The sequence below is a fragment of the Ptychodera flava genome, chromosome 5 (genome assembly GCF_041260155.1).
Source record: "Ptychodera flava strain L36383 chromosome 5, AS_Pfla_20210202, whole genome shotgun sequence".
Classification (NCBI taxonomy): Eukaryota; Metazoa; Hemichordata; class Enteropneusta; family Ptychoderidae; genus Ptychodera; species Ptychodera flava.
In genome coordinates, this window is record NC_091932.1 from 38014547 (window position 1) to 38038688 (window position 24142).

The 24142-nt window shown below is 38.7% G+C and overlaps 1 protein-coding gene across 1 annotated transcript in view; it reads left to right on the forward strand.

The window, feature by feature from the left end:
* The first annotated feature begins 285 nt into the window (after nt 1–285).
* Nucleotides 286–24142, forward strand: part of LOC139133845 (laminin subunit alpha-2-like) — a 110046-nt gene continuing 86189 nt past the window's right edge. The window contains 16 exon segments of the mRNA XM_070700607.1: nt 286–466; nt 5529–5812; nt 7263–7565; nt 8500–8619; nt 10063–10152; nt 10791–10908; nt 12373–12405; nt 12408–12581; nt 13859–13950; nt 16168–16323; nt 17237–17377; nt 17580–17750; nt 18433–18534; nt 19249–19457; nt 20232–20343; nt 20661–20774. Coding sequence (XP_070556708.1) covers nt 379–466; nt 5529–5812; nt 7263–7565; nt 8500–8619; nt 10063–10152; nt 10791–10908; nt 12373–12405; nt 12408–12581; nt 13859–13950; nt 16168–16323; nt 17237–17377; nt 17580–17750; nt 18433–18534; nt 19249–19457; nt 20232–20343; nt 20661–20774 — 2307 coding nt within the window. The 5' untranslated portion in view covers nt 286–378.

Below are 24142 nucleotides of genomic sequence, written 5' to 3' on the forward strand. Positions count from 1 at the left end.
TACCCAAATTTGCGATAACATACTTCGTGGGAAACTCCTACATTCGAAATATGTTTGGCAGATATTAACATAGGTGTATGTTAGGCCTTGTGTAGGTCAGTACTTGGGTGAGGCTGCGGTTTCCGAATTCCGTAATGTTAGACTTTAGGAAGTCTAAATCTTTTCCACCTGGTGGTGAAAAGTACACAGGTCGTCGACGGATGGAGACCAGGCTTCCTGTTCGAATATAAATATCACCGAGTTAGGGGGTCAAAACCCCCAAGCTGACTGAAGATTCACATTCAAGAGGAAAGGGTGACAAAAGACGACGCGAAGTTTTGTGCTGCGGAAAGTGCAGCAGTGCGTTATCTACAACTGCGGGAATTTTAACGGTAAACCATGCAGCTCTACTGGCTAGCGTTGGTTTTGTCCGCCGTTTGCCTTGTGACTGAAATTTCTTGTCAGCAAAACCAAGGTGATGATCGAGGTGAGTATGTATATCGTGCATAGTTGATTTTTTTGTGCCCGGGCCAGGCGAAAGAGCTTTGAAAGTTCTCAGCTAGCATTCGGGATTCGGTCCATTTACAAGGTCCCAGTCACTGAGAAATCACAGCAAAGTTTCCAAAGAAGAAAAAGAGCGACATAATTTGTACTCTGAAACCTGTCTCCGGCAATTTGAACTAGACTCAGGGACATTTAGATCGGTAGCTAATCGCTACTTGGCGGATTTGGGCGCGACTTTCTGTACCTAGATACACCCAAGGAGAAAATGAATCCATGCAAATTTCATTACGTAATGATTGGTATGCGCTACGTAAGTTTTCCCGAAGGCTTTCTGCAACCACTTGTTTTCATGCTTTCACAATGGTAATCAGCATAACTACATAACTTTCACTCGCCCGTTGCACAAGGCCCTCAGACGCCTTTTTTCAATGGGTTAATGGTAGAGGCGAATGCAAACCAAGTTTCGGGTTTCAACTTATCTGTCATCGTTGACCTGAACAGTGTGTGTACCCCGCTCTAGTTGGCTCGCATTCCAGAACCTCGACCTTGAAGCAACAGTAAATCATATGTGGCCTGGCCTATATCTTTTACGTCTAAATGGTCCACAGGGCATCGAATTTCATTGCTTTTGGCGTCAGCAAATTCAACTTCAATGCTTGAGTGCCTCAAGATAAAACCATAAACGCACATGTCTTCAAACACTTACGTCCCGCATCCCTCACAAGAATGAAGCTGCTTACTATAAAAAAAATAGATAAAAGTGCAACCGGTTTTTTTTTTATCCAAATAATTTTGTCATATCAAAATTTGTGGCAGACAATATCTTCAACTCTTCCGCCTGTACGATAACCATTACTTAATATATAGAAGGGCATTTTTTGCTGAGAAATATCATTAACTTGCTTTTCTTGAAGATTACTTAAAAGTTAATGGATATCAAGGATGTAAATTGCAGGAAGCTGATAACCAAATTCCATATTTCTGATCATAATCTACAAATAGAGTTGGGTACAAGATGGGTCCCAAAAATCCGTTTGGTGAAATATTTTGTAAGTTTCTGAAGAGAAGATGAATCTCATTAGATCATCAGATGCTCTCTTCTCTGCTGTGGAGTTACATTTCAGAATTTGGCGAACATTTGAGCGATAGAGAGAAGTTTCTGTACATTACGAGTTTTGAAGACAAGATGACTCTTTTCAAGCATAGTTTTATTTCTATGCTACAAAATCACCCCCAGCAGCAGTCTAACCTGATTATTTCAGCATGCATGATCTATACTAGTACTTGCTGTATCACACTTCCCGAAGTGTTATTTTGGCAATTAAGTTATTATTATTTACTAATCTTGGATATCTTTAAATCAAGAGATGAAATATATTAAATAATACTTTTGTAAATTATCGATAAAGTTATTGTCGAACTTGTCTGTGTCATCTACGTTACCAGAAAGGAATACTTTGCAAGATATAATGCAGGCCACACATTTGCATTACCAGAGCTGTGAAATCTAGTACATAGCTAACATTCTTGTGTAGTTTGGTGGTCATGGATAATGCCGAGGTCACTTTTTACATATACAGTCAGCTGCGTGTTTAAGCAAAAACGCGGCTGTGTCAAAATAGTAACTTGACATGGCCATGTGGCATCCTACATATATTTCGTTGTTTATTGTAGTGACCTACATGTATTTCATTATTTATATTACAATAAACACAACCACAAATGAGAAGTAAAAGTTGTTCTCAGCTCTAGTGAAAAGCACACCCAGTAATTGTACCAGCATCAACCACTTAAGTGCTGTTTTGTGCGTGGATATAATTAATTCATATATCTGAACAAACTCTTCTCAAGTTCATTGATGAAGGGCTGGATCATATTTGAACTTGGAAAAGGAGTAGTCAGGATCATGATGAGGACTGCTTACTTACATTTTTTGTTTGTTCCAAAATTTGACAAATTTTCTTACCAGGGGTTTCATTAAGAGCCGGCAGCCAGCGAAATTGACCGATTACTCTCACGATTTCGTCGGCTACTTTTTCGGAAAATTTGAACTCTTTCATAGCTGAAATATCTTTTACCTTCTGAAATAATACGGACAAGTTTCACAAACTGTGTAGTCAAACCTTGCAACGGCTTTTATGTGAAACAAAATTTAGAAGACGAGCGACTACTACGATCGCCTTGTACTACGACGCAGCACGGTCTTGCGTATACTGCCTTAATAAAAATCAGAATTGCAACGGACGATTCTATTGGCTACCTGAATTGCTGATCTCGATGTGGTGACCTTTATATACGCCAATAAAAACGTGCGTACTACACCTGTCGGCTGTCATTTGCTCAATTAAAAATGGTCGATGAACAAATGAAGACGGAATAGATCGCAAGGTCAAGCTTCTCTGTACGATCTTCGGTTTTGAAGTGGACCAAGAAACAAGAAAAGGATAATTACGTGGATTTAAACTGTTTTCGAAGACAATAGCCTGATTTTTTCTCACGAAAAACTTCCCGATTACAGTTCGAATTTAGTAAGCCGACGTGCGTTGCACCGTGGTAGGCGTAAATGTCAAGGTATATAACCAGCTGGACGTATTATATGTACTGCTTTTTGGTCTATCGACACCAATAAAAACGTCACCCAGAGAAGGGTTAAAATACCTCTAAAAGACCTATAAAATTCACTTCAAAAGCGATCGTCAGGTTAAATCCAAATGTGAGCTTCTGAACGTACTAATTTTCATATCATATATCAAGCTTCTTACTTTGCATACCCATATAGTCAAATAACCTTGAGGGTCTTTGTTTCTATTTGCGAAATATGGTAATGATTGTCATTTTTTATCGTTATTGTTAAATAAATTATCCTTTTTACCTCCCCAGTGGTATGAAAGTTCTTCATCTACATATTGCCATACCAAACATCAGGGTTCTTACATTAATTTTGAAGCAGAACATTATACATAAATGAAAATTTTCTCATTTACTGTGCTTAAAATATCAGTGTTATCAAATTTGTATCATTAATAATAGTAAATTATTGTAGTTTACCTCCCAAAAGCATAGAGGTTCTTAGGTTCTAAGACTTCAATTTTCTTTGTTCAAAATATCGTCAACATTACCACATTTTACTATTTGTAATTATGAATTATCATATTTAGGCCTATTCTCCCAGGTAAAATGGCTTTTATGATATGAACACAAATTGCCCTGGAACACTGACAATTCTCCTGAAAATACTAGAAATTCATGTGACTATGAGCTGTAAAAAGTGAATTTTAACTCATTTTTCAGGGTTTCCGGCCTTCGGCCGGGAGGGGAAACCCCTCCCAGACCCTCCCCAAGACGACCGCTTTGTGGTCATGGCAGCTGCAAGCCGCCTACTTTTTCATTCTGGCCCCCTACTTCAAAACTTAATGAAACCCTTCTTACTGTGATTTTTTATGGCACTCATTTACCATTTCCGCAGATATCCTCATATTTTTTAGCCAACCCTGTTGTGACTTATTTTTGCTTAAAAGCCGCAAGGTTCTACATTGTTTACTTTTCCTTCACAGATTTTTTTTCCTTCTTGATCCCTGTCTCAAAATCTCATCGTGAGTCATGGTCCACCCCCACATTTTAAATGAATTGTTAATTTAATCCAGTTAATATCAATGACTGAAGGCCAGTATGAACTTTCATAAAGTAGTTTATTTTTAAATTTATTCTTGTATGACAGTGTTCTCCCTAGAGCGGTGGCTGCCACTCTTTAATTTTTTGTAAACAATAGAAAGTCATTACCATACAGTTACATTTATTGTAATGCAAATTAGCCATCACTCTACCAGAAAATCCCAGGGAGACCACTGTAAGATCTGTCATCTTGTCAGTTGGGAAGATTTTTTATATCAAAAATTTGTGTTGCAAAACCCCTACATCTCTGCACCTATGACTTCTTTGTAATTTAATCCTTTCTTCCAAGTTGTACTTATTTCTATGGTTTGTCTATGGAGGCTGGTAGAAAGAGGATTAATCAGGCAAAATCTGGGCATTAATCAACCATGAAAGGTAGCTTTCTTGCCACTGTTTTGCATTTGGATAAGAGCAACAAAGGCAAATTGGGCCTTAGGGTTTTCCCAAACTTGTACTGCACAGATCTGATAGTGATGCAACTCTCCCCCACTCTGTAGAACAGATCTATATTGTTTGGTCGACGAACAATTACAGCATGTAAGTCAATCTCTCTTTTGGTGAAATACAGATTAAGATTATAATTCGAAATTATGACACAGATGGTCAAACACTTTTTGTGATCCTTTCACTTTACCGTAGCTAGCGGATCACCCAGGTCAGTCTCCTTTACACATCTATTCAGAACTCAGCCCCAAATAATGTGTATTGAAGATACTAGTCTTTTGATACTAATCATCAATCATGTGAAATCTTTTACTACACTCAATTGTCAGTTCAATGTCCCCAGTCATTTATCAACTAACACATAATAAACTCTAGTCATTATCTCAAAAGTTGAACTATTTCAAGTTGTAGTTTTGGTAGCCTCCGACTGATCTTGAATCTCATCAAAAGTCATAAAGCAATTATGTTGTACCGTTTAAAAGTGTTTTAACAAACTTAATGAGACTGCCAATCGGTAAGTTGGTATCCTTATACAGATTTCTTGATGTTCAGCTAATTCAAAGTGGTGAGACGCCCTGATTTTCCTGTAGGAGAAGGTCAGTGCTGGCAAAAAATGTCAGGACAGGGCGAAACTGTGTGTGTGTGTGTGTGTGTGTGTGTGTGTGTGTGTGTGTGTCCATGTGTCTATCACTAGACATAGAAATGTAAGTGGGCCCCTGTTGACACCACACTGTCAATTACATGTACAGTATCAAATGAGATGATGTTTGTACATATAGCAGATCCAGGCAAGCTACCCTTTCAGTCTAAAGAAGAATGGGAAAAGAAACTGGTTCTGTAGTGTCAGTAAGTTGTCAATTCATTGTTGTTTCCCTACCAATTGATTTAAGTTTTCTGTGCATTACTATAATATTTTATTTGTCTGCTAGGTTTATTTCCTGTGATCTTTAACTTGGCTAACAATGCCCGGATAACGTCAAATGCAACATGCGGTGAAAATGGACCTGAAAGGTATTGTAAATTGGTAGAACACGTACCTGGAGAACCAGCTCCAAATCCACAGTGTAGAGTCTGTGATGCCAACAGCTTTGATCCCAGGGAGAGACATCCGATTGAAAATGCTATTGATGGTACAAACAGTTGGTGGCAGAGTCCCACAATTGCCAATGGAATGGCCTACCATTATGTCACCATCACGTTGGATTTACAACAGGTAAACTAGGATGAAACAATCATGCTGAAACATGTACACACGCTGACCCATCAAAGCTGAACATGAATGGAAAATTTCCAAATGTCTGCCTTTTTTCCTAAATATTTTTAACAATTTTATTTTTGCATGATATTATGTACAAATGGTATAACAATTATCAAATATGAAATAGGAAGGCAAGTTTGACACAAAGTGAAAGTGATATTAGCTATAACTTTTGATAGCTTCATTTTTACTTTCGCTGACGCAGTCCAGCGGGGACTTATAGATTGGTCCTGTCCGTCAGTCAGTCAGTCTGTCTGTCAGCAGCCGTTTCTCTGTCATCCCTGAGCCGATTTTTTTCAAACTGTATGTAAGGATAAAGTACTGTGCCATACATCATGCACGTCAATTATTTCGTGATACAATCCAATAGGGCCGCCAGACAGTCATTTTATTGCAAATTTTTCAGGTTTTTGAACCCAGTTTTCTCCCCAGAGCTATTATAGAGTGGTGGCCGCCACTCTATAATTTTTGGTAAACAATAGAAACTCATTACCATAACAGTTGCATTTATTGTTATGCAAATTAGCCGCCACTCTATCAGAAAATCCTGGGGAGATCACTGGAACCATAACTCAACTATCCCCGATTTCGTTCAATGTTGGTACACAGATAAAGTACTATGGCATATATATGCGCGTCAATTTATTTTGCAATATGATCCAATATGGCTGCCAGGCGGCCATATGGGATTGTATATTTCCCAACATTTATCAAATTCACCCCTCTCTCCAGTAATGAAGCTAACAAGGATGTAATTCAATCACCGTTATTCAAACACCATAATCCTGTGGGGACTGTGTCATCAGCGATGACTTGCTTAGTTAAATTAAACGTAGATTTTCTAGTTCTTGTCCCCAGTCACATAAGTTCAAGAAACAAATTCCTTTGTTTAGATCAAAACCCCCTCCCCTAAACGAAAGATCAAAAGTGCGAAATGTTGATGTCTGCCTGAGAGAACAATGTACTGAGAATTATACGTCTCGTGAAGACTGAAGTATTCAGTGCTGTTTCGTCAACACAGTGAGAGTGAAATGACCAGGTGTGGTTTGGGCAGGCTGAATTTATGGTACATTTCAAACATCTTTTTTATCTTTACAATTTGATGAATGAAAGGTGTTGGATACAATGTTACTGTCAGTAAATTTTATTTGGGACACAAACTAGCTTGAAATTGTTGCTGTCAAATCTGCTGACATGAGTGTGCAAATTTTTTTATTTTGACACACAAATCACAAAATAAAAGTATGAAAGTAAAGTTCACTAATCGAATGGAGGTCAAACCCCTTCCCCCTTAAACAAATTAATTCACTTTTTGAACTTATGTGACAATCTGAGATGGTCCCTAATTTAATCATTATTTAATCTGTTAAGAAATCCCTCATTTTCCCATTTTTTCCTCTTGCAGATTTTCCAGATTGCCTATGTCATCGTTAAGTCTGCAAATTCCCCTCGTCCTGGTAACTGGATTCTTGAGAAGTCAAACGATGGAGTCACTTACGAGCCCTGGCAATATTATGCAGTGTCAGATTCTGAATGTTTAACCCTGTACAACATTGAACCAACCATCGGCAATCCACGTTATGAAGAAGACGATGATGTCATCTGTACATCTTTTTACTCCAAGTTGAATCCATTGGAAAATGGTGAAATTCACACTTCATTGGTAAATGGACGACCTAGTGTTCTCAAACCAACTGCTGAGTTGATGGTGAGATGTGTTTTTTTAAACTTGTTCCATCTTTGAAATTATTCCCATTGAATATGTATGCTTCTTTGTTTATCAGTAATTTATTGTAGTTATTCCAGGTAGACAGGTTTTTTGAAGTGGTGTGTTTCATTTTTTCAGCTTGGTATCATAAGGTCAACCACAACTTTGCTACTGTAAATCTAAATTATCTGAAAGATAAAAATCTCTAAAAAGCTTGATTCTTAGAGAATCTTGGTAATCACACAGAGACAAGCCAATTAAAAGAATAATTATGTAGTATGGGTTGCAGATGAAATAGCCAAGCATCTCTTAAACAGCCCTTTATATTCACTGTGGATGAAAATACATTGTTACAATGATTCAAAATTCAAACTTGTGCTTCAGCCTGGTATGACTATGTTGTAAACATACAGAACTCATTCATTATTGTCCATTTGGCTACTTTGCAGACAATACATTGCGGTTAAAATGAACACTATGCATTGTGTATAGGCATTCAAACATGACAATAAAACAGCTACAAGAGCACTTCATGAGTGTTGCATAGTATCAATACATTTTGAGTTGTACACTGCTAATTGCTTCCTTTACAACGCTGGCACTCAACTCTGATCTGGCCTGCACTGATGTTTTATTGTTATTTTCAGCAATTTTATTATGCTGCAATATGTCATAATGTTCTATCAATCTATCTGTACTATTTGCATTCATCCTAGCACTGTAGCCTAGCTTCTCTATTCTATTCATATTTCAGCACTTGCGAAGTCTAGATTAATAGATTATGAATTGAAAGTACTTGAATTCAATGTAATATTTTTTGAATGACAGTGTTCTGCTATTGTGTATGAACTACATATACCTACTTAATATCCATAAGGGGTAGCTGTTATGACTGACTTTAATTATTTTATTCTTTATGTACTTTCTGCTACAGGAATTTACATCTGCCCGTTTCATTCGTCTGAGATTACAGCGTGTTCGCACTCTGAATGCTGATTTGATGACCCTGACATCCAATGAACCTGGATTTATTGATCCATTGGTAACCAGAAGAGTAAGTCTGACATTGCATTACTTATTTTACCTTGTCACCACATGGCTGCATATGGTGAGACTTTGACCTGCACACAGGCCCTCAGCCATCGTTGATAACAATGAGTTTTGGCCACATCTTGGTAGTGGAAAGGTTAACCCTTTGAGTGCCAAAGTCAACTTTTGTCGCCTTTATAAAATATACCCCAGTCAAATTTTTTTTCAAATTTTTGCCAAAATTTTGATTAAAACCTGTAGCCAATGAAATGTGATGTCTGTTTGATCCAAAATAATAAAAAAAATTACAGAAAAATTCATGAAAATTGTTAAAATGTTGCACTAAAATTTTGGTGGGAAAAAATTACAACACTTACAGACCTCGAAATTGAAATACTTAAACATTTGCTGAAACTTTCTGTAAGGAAACTTTAAACCATTTCCTTCAAAATCAAGATTAAAAATCAGAGGTCACGATACCATATTTGCTACCAGAGAAACAAGTTACTAAATATTTACCGTCAGTCAAAATTCAAAATTGCCTCCATCCCTTAGGTAACTCTATTGGAAAAATAAAATTTCTATTTTCACAAAAGTAACCTGATGAAAACTTTTTTCACTCTGTGACCTTCAATATGAGCCCCTTAGTAGACCAAAAACTGAAGTTTAAGTGTATGAATATCTGTCCTTGAGGCACATTGTACTTTAAAGGTTTGGACAGAGCAATGTGCAAGTAGAATTTGAACCATGTTCATCAACTAACCCATGTCTTGTACTTGCTACATGTACATGTCATTTAATGCCAAGTAAAGCAAACAAAATGCTAGGCAGGGGTCACAGGTACTTAGTGTGTGCACAGCAAAAACCTTTGGCTTGATTTGATGTCTGACTCTGTGATGGCTAGAATTCAAAGTGAAATTGTTCTGAGTGGATTTCAGCCCGTGACAAAATTTATAGAGTAAGTTTCTGAGCCAATGTTGAATGTAGGTCAAGTTGTCTCAACCCAGTTGGTCACACAGTCCATGTTTGCTTTAGGTTGAATTCTAAATGGTGGCTTTATGCTGTTTGATATTACATTCACTTCTTGTTGTTAATGATAAGGTATACAGGCACAGAAGTCGTGCATTGACATATGATGTTAACGTATACGTTTGCTTTAAGTTAAATTTGAGATCCGGTATACAAAACCAGTAGATTATTTCATTTATTTTTGTGTGGCTAGTGTTGCCCAGTGTGTGAACATGCTAATTATAGGTCAGTTTGCAAAAGTGAAAACATGCATGAATAGCCGCAAAGTTGCTGCTGACCAATCAGTATTATTTCCACAGTATCCTGAGGAACACAAATTACTGACAAACCTTGGTAACATTAAGAAGAGCAGTGCCCTTTAACAAAAAGAACATGATAAACGTTTTTTGTGTAGGCACATAGTTGTTAATATCTTTCATTTCTGTTCCTTTCTTTCCAGTATTACTATTCCATCAAGGATATCTCTATCGGTGGTCAGTGTATCTGTTTTGGTCATGCCAGGGTTTGCCCTCGAGATCCCATAACGCTGGTAAGTGTAATGTTATCATGACTGTCAGCATAATTATTCTGTAATCAGTATTACACATAGTCCAGCTGGTGTTGATAACTTCATTACTCAAGGAGTCCTGTACATGCACTCAGCTCAGTTAGTGTTGGTAACATTGGGAGGGAGGGAGGGAGGGAGGGAGGGAGAGAGAGAGAGAGAGAGAGAGAGAGAGAGAGAGAGAGAGAGAGAGAGAGAGAGAGATCTTATAATGTTGAAAACATATCCATTAAAGGGAAACAGTCGTCGGAACTGCGCCTGTGCGAGTTTCTGGTTTACAAACAATGTATTTCATGCACGATATTTAGATGTACCTCATCATCATACCTGCAACATTTAAACTACATGATGTAGATTATGACAGACATGTTTTAACTTTCATCAATCACCATCATACCTTGGATACAGTGTTTACATTGGTCACATGGGTCTCATACAACCTTTGAATGCAGTTCCGGTGACTGTATCCCTTTCAAAATGAATGTTTGTGCTGAGAATATTCAAAAAAGAAGCGAACATGGGTGAGGGAAGTGTGAATTTTATGTACATTATAATCAGTGTTGTAACATCAATCCATAGTAATACTTTAATACATATGCTACTTCCCTCTTTGTGAACATTAGGCATCAAGATGTGAGTGTGAACATAACACTTGTGGAGATCAATGTCAAGAATGTTGCCCTGGATTCAATCAGAAAGCCTGGAAACCTGGCACTCAAGAAGAAAGCAACATCTGTGAACGTAAGTGGAAGTGAAAATGATATGTCTCAAATGGCCATGTAGCTGTAACTTTGGTGATTTTTTTTCTCTATTTTGTTTTGTATATCAAGTTTTAATTCTACCCCCAAAGAATGCTGAAACCCAATTTGAGTTTTTGAACGCAACTTCTGTACGTGTAAAATGCAATCTTATTGTTTACATTTGCATTCTACTGCAGAGCAGAATTCACTTGTGCAAAATAACAATGCATTCTACTCATGTGTAGACCGAGTTGACCAGCTGTGTATCTCAACATATTGGGGATGAGAACAAGAAACTGTACCGGTAGTTCACAGTAAAAATAATAATGAGTGAAAAAAATCATCAAAAGTGACAGCTACTGGCCCTTCAACATCTTTTGCCATTTATAGAATGAAATGTCCACCCTCAACCTATGTACTCCATAAACATACATTATATTGTGATCATAATTGTACCTAAATCACCAATCACCATGTACATTATATTATCCTGTAATGTGCTTTCGACTCAAAACATATCTTCGCCTTATTATGCATTTTTTTAAAAACAATTGTGATAATAATTTGTAATAATTGACATCTTTCAAAGTGAACATCTTATAACACGGACACTTTTGCAAGCTGTCACAGGAATTGAATGACATCTAAGTGTGTGCAGACTGTGTTAGGTTCTGTTTACTTGTGTTTGGATAAATGTCTGCAAAATTATCCTGTAACTACTTCACTCAGAAGATATGGACCCTGAACAATGAGTTGATGTTGACATACTTGGCTGTGCTGAGAGAACGCAAACATAGGCGTGCTTCTTATGTTCATCTTGTTTGGTTCAAAAGAGTCTCTTAGAACACTTAACATAGTATTTGTGTCATGAAACAGAATGAATTAATACTTTTGAACTAAATTCTCTTTCAAAAACAATGCTGGAAATTAGGAATCAGGGGTCACGGTGTGTACAAGAGAAACAACCTGAATTTTACCAACATTTGAATTGCAAAATGGTTTGTCTTTTGTTAATTCTATAAAAAAAGAAATGTTGTTCAACCTTCATAAAAAGAACTGGTGACAACTACATGTACTCCATCAAGTTCAAATGCTGCCTCATAAGCAACATACCATTGAAGCACTTTAAAAATTTGTGATTCTTAATTAATAGCTGTCCTCAATGCACATCCAGTCTTAATTCCCTATGATGCGTACCTGTCTCTGGCACAGCAATGGAAATTTGGTTGTTTAGTTTGTTTCCCTGCAAGGTAACATGATAAATTTAACTTTCAATTAATCATCTTTTTGTGACCATTTTACCTTCTTAACAGAGCGAAGCATATTGTGTAAAGTGCTTTGAATTAGCTGCATTGTAGTATTTTCAGATTTTCCTTACAATCAGCAGGTTTGTAATTTAGCTAAAACCATAGTAAATACAGGGAAAAGTTGAAATATATTTCAAAATTTGTTTCTATATTTTTAGCCTGTAACTGCCATGGCCATGCTGTTGACTGTTACTTGATCAAGGAGTAGAAGATCGCGGAGAAAGCCTTGACATTTTTGGAAACTATGAAGGCGGAGGAGTTTGTATTGGTTGCCGTGACAACACCATGGGTATTAATTGTGAGCTCTGCATAGACCGTTATTACAGGCCAGCCAATGTGCTCCGAACCGATCCAGATCCCTGCATTCGTAAGTTACAACATTTTAATTTATGATCCTCTATAAACACCAGTCAGTCTAGATTTGTCTGAGGACTTTTTAATGGAGACTAACTTAGCTTGATAGATAGATGTCGCTGTATTCTTAGAGCGCTAATAGTGAATTTAGATGACAGAAATTTAACTTTCCCATGTCAAATGCTGTTATTCAAATTTAATAATTCTGTTAAAGGGTGAAATTTCTGACACCATAATGAATTACTATATAGTTACTCAGAGTAATGGCAAGATCTTATATGTGTTCATGATACCTTTGCCACAGCAATTTTATTATATTGTGTGACCAAGGGGTTAATCTGACCCAGTTTCGTTCAAGGCGCCATAAACATCTCTACTGTCCACTTTGTGTTGTGCTTGTTATAAACACTCACTGTCATAAATGTCTGCACTGTCAACATTTCTTATTTGTGTCATGCTGGTTATAAATACTTACATAGCGTCGGATCCAATCAATGAGTTTGTATTGAATTAAGTGATAATTAAGTGATATAGTATTGAATCTGTTACATCATATTGAATCAGTGATATCATGTAGTATAAAGAATCAGTGACACTATGTGGGATCATTGCCTTTTTATTGAATCAGTGACGTTGCACTGAATCAGTGACATTGCACTGAATCAGTGACATAGTATTGTATTAGTGACATTGTATTGGGTCAGTGACAATATTGACTCAGTGACATAGTATTGAATCAGTGACATTGTACTGAATCAGTGACAGTATTGTATCAGTGACACACGACAAAATCAATGACATTGTTTTGAAACTTACAATATTGAATCAGTGACATAGTATTGAATCAGTGACATTGTACTGAATCAGTGACAGTATTGTATCAATGACACAACAAAATCAATGACATTGTTTTGAAACTGACAATATTGACTCAGTGACGTAGTATTGAATCAGTGACATAGTATTGAATCAGTGACAGTATTGTATCAGTGACACACGACAAAATCAATGACTTTGTTTTGAAACAGTGACAATATTGAATCAGTGACATAGTATTGAATCAGTGACATTGTACTGAATCAAGTACATAATATTGAATCTCTAACATTCATTCATTGACATATATTGAATCAATGACTCATACAAGGGAACAAGGAGGCAGATACACAGCCCTTCTGCAAACACAATAACATTTATAAAATCTTTCCTAGAAGTACTATAATGGTACAACTGCCAGACTTCCGCAGGTATCTGAGATTTTGTATTTTCTGTGATTTTTCCATCATCTAGCATGTAGCTGCAATCCATTCGGTATTCGTGAGGTGCCTGATATGGCATTTGGGTCCTGTGTAAAAGATGACAGTCAAGTAAATGAAGGATTGGTGAGTTGTCAACAAAATGCATGATTATAAATGTGTAACTGCTGAGTCATGGTCATGGTAAAAGCATCTCTAATGTGAAAAATGAAATAAAATCAGCAGCAGTTAGGGTTTAGATGTGAAAAATCTGATTTTTTATCAGCTATTTGCCATGTGTAAGTAGTGATATAGCCATGGCACTTCCCAACTAGCCAAGTCAGTAAAAAGCAGTATTGAGACAAATCCTTTATGTATTTTTTCACCTACTTGGCATTGTATGTTATAGCTGGTCAAGGCAGTAAAAATCATGTTTTACAGCATCGAAGATTTCAGAGGCCTTCAAATGTTTAAGTCTTTGTTACATTGCAACATATGGATCATTTCATGCCTCGCTGGTTTTAATCCACGTGACCAGATAGTGGCAAATTAACCCTTTTCCTGCCAAGTCGGTGAAAATCCGCTTGAAATTCGGTGTAGCCAGAATCTAAGCACTGGTGACCGTTATTCTCCCAACCCGGTGGAAATCGGGCCCTTTTTGGGTACCCCCTTTCCTGCCAGTCGACGGCACTACGTTTTGCTATCCCCTGTGCGTTTAGGGGTCATCCGAGGAGAGGTTTTCTGACAAGGAACGCCTTTTCCCCTCGAAATGGGTTCGCAGGGAGTTGATAGACAGGGAAAGGTGCAGAAACCTGTCCGCCAGTCCCCCACACCCGAGGGGGGCTGGTTTTTTTTTACCGCTTTTTAGCGGACTTGGCAGGATAGCATGGTGACGTTTTCTGGCGGAGTTGGACGTACTTGGCTGCCTGGCACTATAGAGATTGCTGCCGAACTTGACCAACTCGGCAATGCTAATCTAGAAGACTACCTCTTGCAAACGGGACGGCTCGACTTGTTCCTCCGATGGAACGGATATGAACGACTCGGAAATACCATTACAAACTGGTGTCCGACGTACTAAGCTGGGCTTCAGCTCTGCAAGTTCAAGCCAGGCAACGTCCTTCACCGCCTTGGCCGTGCCATTCAATGGACGTAGCTTTGGATTTTTATTTATTCCATCGTCCGAAGTATTGGCTCTGGTTTGCAGGCAAACGTATCCTCTTGCCGACGCATTGGTAACTACGTACGCTGTTTGCGTACAGAGAATTCAAAAGGTGACATAAGGTCAATATGCTACGGGGATACCGCCTGCATTTAGCAGGGACTGCTTTTGTTATGCAAACCAGCTAGCAGTACAATATGGCTGCCAGGCATGTGGACACGTCGATGGCTAGAACAATGGAAGCATATTGCGTTGTACCCATGCATCGCAAAAGTGAGACTGACGACTTGGTGTAGTGACTGGTTATCACTGGTTAGCTGCAGCCCAAGCCATGTCGGTACAAACCCGTACCTGACTGAGGACCACTCGATTAAGTCAGTAATGAACGGTAACACTCGTAAACCAACTCCCAACTGAGCTGGCTAAACTACGTGGAGCTGTGCTTCAATGGCTCAGCCATGTCGTTAATACAACGGCAAAAACGTAGTTTTTGTGCTACACTGCCAAGTCGTTGAAGGTACGTATTCAATTGACCCTACCCTGGGGAAACAGGACAGGTTTGCCGGTGCTGCTGCACCCCTAGCACGACCCTCAGGGTCTCTGACTAACAGACGAGTGAGGTGATGTTTGTGCCTAGCGGACGTGCGTAATACTGAAGGAGTTTTTTCCGAAAAAATAAACATGAAACGGCAATATAATGACGCACTCCCAGGGGCAAACAAAGCCGGTGACCTCAATTTTTTTCTGCAGTAACCCTTGAGCTCCTTCCCCTGTCTACGGGCATGTAGAAATTATCGAAGTCTAACACGTATAAGTACGGCTAAAACAACCCTGAAAATGGGCGATTTCTGCCAAAATGCCTGGCAGGATAACATGCAGGAGAGCCAATCTTTTGCAGGCACATATTATGGGGCGTTTTTCTACTGACTGGGCAGGATAACGGACAAGGGCGCTTGGCAGGAAAAGGGTTAACTAAGTAGAACAAAGATCAAACTACTGCACCAATATCATACAAGTTAGTCTATTTGTCCATCTATTTTAATTAAGAAATCAGTAAACCCTGGCTCTCCAGCTAACCACGACTCGTCAAAAGTACTGACAGAACTGTCTTCTGATGGTGACATATTTTGAGATTCAAAACCACTATATTCAACGGAATTTCTCTAATTCAGTCCGTTTTACTCCTGGTTTTCCTGGTTTAGAATCCTGGTGATTGTTTCTGTAAAGAAGGCTATGCCGGAGCACAGTGTGACCGATGCGCAAGAGGATACCAAGGTTTTCCAGACTGTGAGAAGTGTCCCTGCAGTATAGAGGGCAGCGTCAACGAAGATGTTTGTGAACCGCCATGTGTCTGTAAAGTAAGACATCATTTTGTAGTCACAGATGTATGGTATACCACAGCCAAAATTAATCTTTTCACCTATGATTTCCAGTCAACAGGTCTACACAATCACCATTGATAACAAAAGGTCAAGAAAGGGTCAAGCCATTTGACATAAAAACAATGCTATCAATGTTTCTATCGGCAATGTTGAGTGCTATTTCAGGCCAGCAGTTCCATTCATCCTGTGCATTCACTGACCCATTTCGCCAAAATATTGTAACTTATTTGGGAGAAAAATGAACAGTGATCTCACCAGTTTCACTGTAACTTGCCATTTGTATTAGTTTGTTGTGTAAATAAAACAGCATCAGGTATTGAAATTTGTTTGAATTCATGAGGGTGGTGCAGCTTTTGATATCTCAAAATTTTCCTTCGAACAGTTAAAGAATTCAATTCACCATCCTAATGTATTCCATTAATACATCAGCTATTGTTTCTTGGGTATAAATGTGTTGAATAAGTTAAAACCTGTATGGCTGGTATAAATGTATTTTACCACACTCCTATATTTCAATGGGCCCATCCCCTCTGAAGTCCATTTCTCAGTGCAACTTTAGTTCAGAAAATCTGCACATAATAAAAATGGATGCAATAATTAAAATTTCTGATAGTGTGACAATAATGCTTAATAAAATTTATCTTTTATGATAAAGTTTTTGGGGAGTATTTTTTTCAAGAATTAACTAGCCTGATGGAAACTTTTATGCAATACTTCTTAAAAACTTGCAATCTCATAAATATAACATTGGTTTCAAAGGATATGACTGAGGTTAATTGTAGTTCATTATCAATAGTTTTATCTGTTGTATTATTTCTTTTCCATCGTGATAATTGACTTTGAAACTTGATAAAGTTTGATTGATAATATTTTTCATTGTTGATTTCAGAACAATGTTGAAGGTGAAAACTGTGATATATGTAAATCTGGTTACTACAACTTGGACGGTGACAATTCAGTTGGATGTTCTGCATGTTTTTGTTTCGGAATTACTACAATCTGTAGCAGTGCTGCCGTCACACAATATGAGGTGAGCCAGTAACAGTGTAACTTATAACGTCATTAATCATGTTAACATCAAACTCAATGTATTCGATTTCCCGGCAGAGCTTGGCCATAAATTTGAAATTAATCAGTGTAGGAAAGAGGACGCCTTATACACATAACTGTTATATTGACATATATAATCAAATGGGAGCAGTGTCACTGACACTATTTTTTTCTTTCCACAGGTACAATCATTGGACGGTTGGGCTATTGGTGACAAGACAGGTAATGTACTTGTCCCTGTCAATAGATCTCCTGGACAGACAATCTTGACAGTTAAACACTCAGATTATCTCAAGCAAGTTGATTCTGATATCCTCTACTGGTATGCACCCGCCGAATATCTTCAAAATAAGGTTAGTGTATGCAGTATAGTTTTCTCTGTCATATTACAGTGAGGTATATTTATAACCAACTCCACAGACATCAGTAGTACTGTAGTCTTCTTTCATCTAAAGTACGCCCTCTATGGTTATTTCTACATAAACTAATGATGGCACATGACCTGCAGGTATTCCTCTTAAAGGTCACAGGAGTCAAAGGTCAGAGATTTTCTTTGGGTTGCAGACAAATCTGATAGAACCAGCAATTGATGTGGGGCAATGAGAAACCCAATTTTTTGCTTAGCTATTGTGTAGTCGCAATTTGTGTGTAAGACGGGTTTTGTCAGGCAGGTACCCAGGGTTATGTTACAGGAGTTCTCCTGTGAAATCAATGGAGGGGTCAACACAAATGCTTCAGGGTTCCAAAACAATATAGCAATCTTCCTAATCCTTGGCAAAAAAATCCATGGTATCTGTCTGATATAATTTGTATCCATGTCATGTAACAGATTGTTGTAAATTGAAAATAATACTTGAAGCATTAGATATTGTGTACTTGCTGTGCTGACTACTACATTTCAACTCACTTACCTAAACTTTGTCGTGTGTAAGCTTTTTGCTGCAATGACATTTACTGTCATCATACTCTATTCTACAATCTCTGTGCTGCCCTGTTATACTAACACATTCATGTATCACTGTATTTCTGTTACAGCTGAGTAGCTATGGTGGTATGCTGACTTACACAGTACGGTACAATGAAAATTCTAACGCAAATGTTTCAACACCGGTGCTGGACTCTGATGTCATTCTTAAGGTATGCTGTGAGAAACCAGTAAACAAAAAAAATTAGAATATAGTTTGTTATGTGACTCTCTCATTCATTTAGGAACACACTGTCCAAATACTACTTCGGAAAAAACCTTTTCACATGTTCCAAGCAAGCTTGCAGAATGATTTTGTAAAAGAAATTCCCATCCTTGAAAGAGTGCCTGCATCCCACTCCATTGGAGTATGGAATTTGATTAGTCTTCCCAGTTTGTGTGTTATTATAATGAATGTTTCAGAAACTTTTGACCAGTCCAACAAAGTTTCTATCATTGATATTTATCATTGCCAGGAGAAACTAATAATATCGTTTGTATTTTCATGTACAGGGATGAAAAACACAGATTAAAAAAGTTACAGAAATGAAATTGTTAGCATTTTACTGATGCTTCCATGGTGCACTCTCTTTCTTCATACCAAAATATAAATTTAATTCTTCTTTTCATAGCAGCAAGCAAGAAACTATAGTTTAAAGCGTAAAAAGTTGTGATTTTATCACCATTCGATCAACACTGTTAACTGTGCACGGTTTTGATATGATCAGCAGATAGATTGTGATTTTGTGTACGTGTATGTGTGTATTTTTGTTGCTTTCTAATGATTGACTCAAAATGGACAAAAAGGCTTGAACGCAGCAAAAAATATTCTCTCTCGATAAATCAGATAAAATACTAAGCAGTGCATGGTTTTCTGTCACATCCAGGGCAGCAATGGTGTTACACTGAAACAACGCCCCAGTCGTTGGGTTGTACCGGATAGGGAAGAGACTTTCCAGTTTGCAATGCAAGAAGATACTTGGTTTCATGAAAACTCTGAGAGATACGTCAGCAAAGTGGAATTTATGACTATTCTACAAGATGTACAAGCTTTGATGATCAGGGCTACCTACCACACAGCACACGCAGAGACAAGGTGAGAGTTGAAAACGTTAATACAAACAATCGAACATCGAAACAATTTGAACCCTTCTAGCTTACTGCTTCATAGTCAGTCGCTCATTAGAAAAAAAGATGGGGTGTAGTTATTGAAAGGCAAAAAGAGTGGCTAGTTTTTCACTTAGAAACCAAATGATTCCATCATCCTTGTAAGCACTTATAGATTTATAAAGCACCCCAGGGTACCTGAACCATTTTCATGTACTCTTTATGTGGTGTGTGCTTTGTATATATGTGAGAAGTGTGTGCTGGTATTTATCAATTTGTATGCAAACTTTATTACAAGTTCTTTTGTTTGATGGTGTAACTTGTTTCCAGATCCTATTAAATCAGAAAAGTTGTTGTTTGGTAATGATGAAATCATTGATGATTGTTATGTCATGGGGTCATGTAATCTGAATGTTGACAGAAAGTATTGTCAGTGCCCTTTTACCAAGTCTGTATGCTCTGAAATTCATAAACATCATTCATATTCATCAAGCAGCCACTGACATACAACACAGGTGCAACTTAACCTATCCACCACCAAATCCCTGTAAACGGGTCCACAATCACCATTGATAACAATGGGTTTGAATCAAACCATGATGTTGAAAGGGTTAAGTTTCTGACTAATTTTGCCATGTCCAATAAAATTTACACTTTCATGAATATTACTATGGTGTAAAAGGCTTCACGTGGCCGTGAAACTTTTACCTGTTTGCTAACTGTAGGTTACTGTCTCAGATAATTATTTTTATCTCTGTTTCAGTTTATATGATGTCAGTCTTGAATACGGTGTACTTGATGATAACAGCACTAATAGCTTTGGATCTGTAGAACAATGCAGTTGTCCCCCTGGATTTGAAGGGTTATCATGTGAGGTAAACGCTGACATACATACCTTTGTACAGGATATTCTCACCATTTTCCCTTCTTCCAATGACAAAGCATTCTCTGAAAATGCGCATACCTTCTTCAACTGAGGTCATTGGCTAATTGTAAATGAACTTCAACTCGGGCTAGTGTTACATTTACAGTTGAAGCTGAAGAACCTCAAACTGTAAGGAAATGACATGACACAGACAGATATCTCATAACCAATGATGGTTGGTTGAGTTCACAAAGTGTCACAAAAATTTCGTTTAAGCTTTACAAAAATGAAATCTTATTGACTCGTCTATGATTTGTATTTTCCAAGGAATGTTTACCAGGCTACAGACGTATTGATGGAAAAATCTTTGAAGGAGAGTGTGTTCCTTGTGAATGTAATGGTCATGCCGTGGAATGTGATGATTTTACTGGAGCGTGTATCGTAAGTATAACCCCTGGAATATATAGGCTGCAAAAAGGTCTGGGGGAGGTGAGCGGGAGGAAAATAAGTGAGCAAAGAGAAAAAGCATTATCTTTCGGAGATGTGTTCCTTTTCTCAAAAGTAAGACATCGCCGGATGTGACCACAACTTTTTACATCAATCAGTCAACTTTTCAACTAAACACATCAACGCAAGAGACCAAAAATTTTGACTTTTAAACGAGTGAGGTTAAATTTGGTGTGATTTTCACATGAAAAGATGTCAGTTTAACCCTTTTCCTGCCAAGTCGGTGAAATCCGCTTGAAATTCGGTGTAGCTAGAATCTGAGCAGCCACGGCCGTTATCCTGCCAAGGCGGTGGAAATCGGGCTACTTTTTGGTACCCCCTTTCCTGCCTAGTCGACGGAACTACGTGTAGCAAACCCTTGCTCGCGCTAGGGGTCGTTCGAGGACAGGTTTTGGGCGAGGAACGGCATTTGCTCTCGAAATGGGTTCACAGAGAGTCCAACGACAGGGAAAGGTGCGGAAGCTACCCAGCCAGTCCCCCACCCCGGTGGGGGACTGGGTTTTTTTTTGGGACGAGTAGCGTACTTGGCAGGTTAGCACGTTGACGTATTCTAGCGGAGTTTGGGTTAACTTGGCTCTGAGGCACTACATAGATTGCGGCCGAAATTGACCGTCTCGGCAACGCTAATCTGTAAGGCAACCGCCTAAGACCGCCTCAGCTGGCGGTGCAATTTTTTGCCAATGGTGCGAGACGAAAATCACGGACTTGGTCCTGATTGACGGGAAGTGCGGACGGATTTGACGGACTCGGCTTTCTGTAAGGCAACCGCCTAAGACCGCCTCAGCTGGCGGTGCAATTTTTTGCCAATGGTGCGAGACGAAATCACGGACTTGGTCCTGATTGACGGGAAGTGCGGACGGATTTGACGGACTCGGCTTGATTAGTCCCTGACATGGAACTGATCCGAAGGACTTGAGCGACATTTGTGAAGGGTAACCACCGCTTTTAACCAACTTGTTACCTTCTCGAAAAGACTACCCACTCAGATGTCGGACGTTGTCGGCTGCACTTGGCTCTAGACGTTCAAGCCGTGCAACGAAACACACCGCCTCAGCCTTGCCATTCACGAACATGGCCTCAAAATTTGATACCATTGTTCACCGACTTGGCGGCTGCGGTTAGGTGCGTGAACCGTTGTTCACCGACTTGTTACGCCTATGTTGTCCCTGTGAAGTTCAGCTAACGGCCGAGTCTAACGGGAGTTGGCAGACCTGTGTTTGGTTTATACAGTAGTATGACCGACTCAGGTAGAGGTACCTGTCGGTATATTCCGAGTTTTACGCACTCGGGCGTCAATGACGGGTCGTCATCACCGCTGATGACGTAGACGTGCTGGCCACGTTATTTGAAGGAGCCATGTTTGCCCAACGGACAAGGCCGAGACAGCCGTTGACAATTTTGGCATCCTTCATCTTTGACCGCCTTAGTTGGGTAAGCCGCTCGGCAGGCGACGGTTATGACCTAAACAAGCCGCTGAAGCACTGTTCGTTGCCGTACAAGAACAAGACGGCCAGTCCATTACTGCTTAATGGGCGATCTGTCGGGTTGGCTTGTCACCGACTTGGATGACAATACGCCCTGCGCAGGCGTACTTAGAAGGGACATGAGGTTAAAGATACGGGTTTCCCACCCGTACTAAACATGGGCTTGGGCCAACGTCCTTGGGTGGCAGGTGCGCATGCCACGTACCCAGCTGGACGGAATGTCAAGTTGAGATGCTAATGACATTGACTATGTTATGCTAAGTGCTCGAGAGATTTGCATCGCAAATGAGTATTATTAGCATATCAAATGGTGCGGACAGGCAATTTACATGACGGGTACAGGGAAAGACACTAAGGGTTGTCCGATTGCCCGGGGCAAGTGAAAGTTGCGTTCGGGCAAGTGAACCTCCGATGCCACTTGCCCGACGGGACAAGTGAAAAAAAAAATAATCCTAGAAATCGAATTCACGAGAGCGATTTTCTGGTGAGGGAACACGGACTTAAACAACAAAAAATTTTCATGTTATGTCATTGTGAACATTTCCATAAGATTTTTCATAAAATTGCATGAAGAGTTGATGAAAAGAATCATGTAATCGCTTTCAATAAAATGCAGTTCAAACAATACCACCGGTTAAATACCGTACGCTGATTTTGCATATGAAAAAGCTGTTCAGCTGGTGGAGCGTACGTTCACCAAAGTTCATTGCATTGACTGTGAGGTTACGGTGTCTCACAATATGTTGATACGGTAAAAAAAAAGAAACACACAGCGGTTTTTGTGCTTTGTATGAACGTTTATGAAAAATCACCACAAAAAAGGGAGTTTTACTAAAACGTACTCTTCAATGTTAACTTGAAAGTGACAGTGAGTGGCATCGTGGCAAGACCGCATGCAATGAAAGTCATGAGCAAGCTTTGGTGTCAACGGGTCCAGTCTTTGAATTTTCAATGAACACTGACTTAATTTTCAGGTCAATAAGCTAAAAGTTACTTGTCCGTGGCGACCAACCTCTCTGTTTGTGAATTTTCCCATTCTAAAATGACTGTCAAGAAGCAATTGGAGCGAGTTTGACATCGAGAAATTCATCTTTCAAGACACATAGAAAACCACCGACGCCTTAGGTTGTTGGTTTAAATTCTATTTAGTCTGCGCATGAGCATTAAAAAGACCACCTAGGTTATTAGAAAAACATAGGATACTGGTATAGTGCAATGGTAATCCAAACTTCAAAGGGCTTGTGTATGATGTCAGCGCAGTAAAAACATGACAAAGAAGTACATTATTTTTCAGAAGCTTCAAAACATTCCTTTATAGCTACAGATTTTTTTCTTTCTGTATATATAAGTTAAAACTTTTAACTGCAAAAATACTTTGAAGGTACAATTAAAATGGCTGTTATTATTTGTACATTAAGACCTAAGAAAGTAAACATACAAACATATGAACTGTTAGAATTTTTTCTATGAATATGAAAGCCCCACTAGCTGTAAATCTTGAAATTTGTTGACCTAAAAAGGCTTCCTATTTTTTCTGGTTTTCTTTAAATTCTACCCATTAATAGGATATAGTCTTTTGCAGCTTTACAAAACATTCTTTAGTGAAAAATTGGACAAGTAAATTTACATTTTAACCATTATTTTGATTTCCCACCATACTACAAAGAAAACAAAACATTTTTGTCCCAGTTGAAAACATTCAACACTATGCATTACATTGGACTACTCTGTCGTTTCCGTGAATATTCAAATGCATATATGCACTGTGTACACTGTTTTTTGCTATATTTGCATCGGGTGCCGTTTTACGTTTGGGCA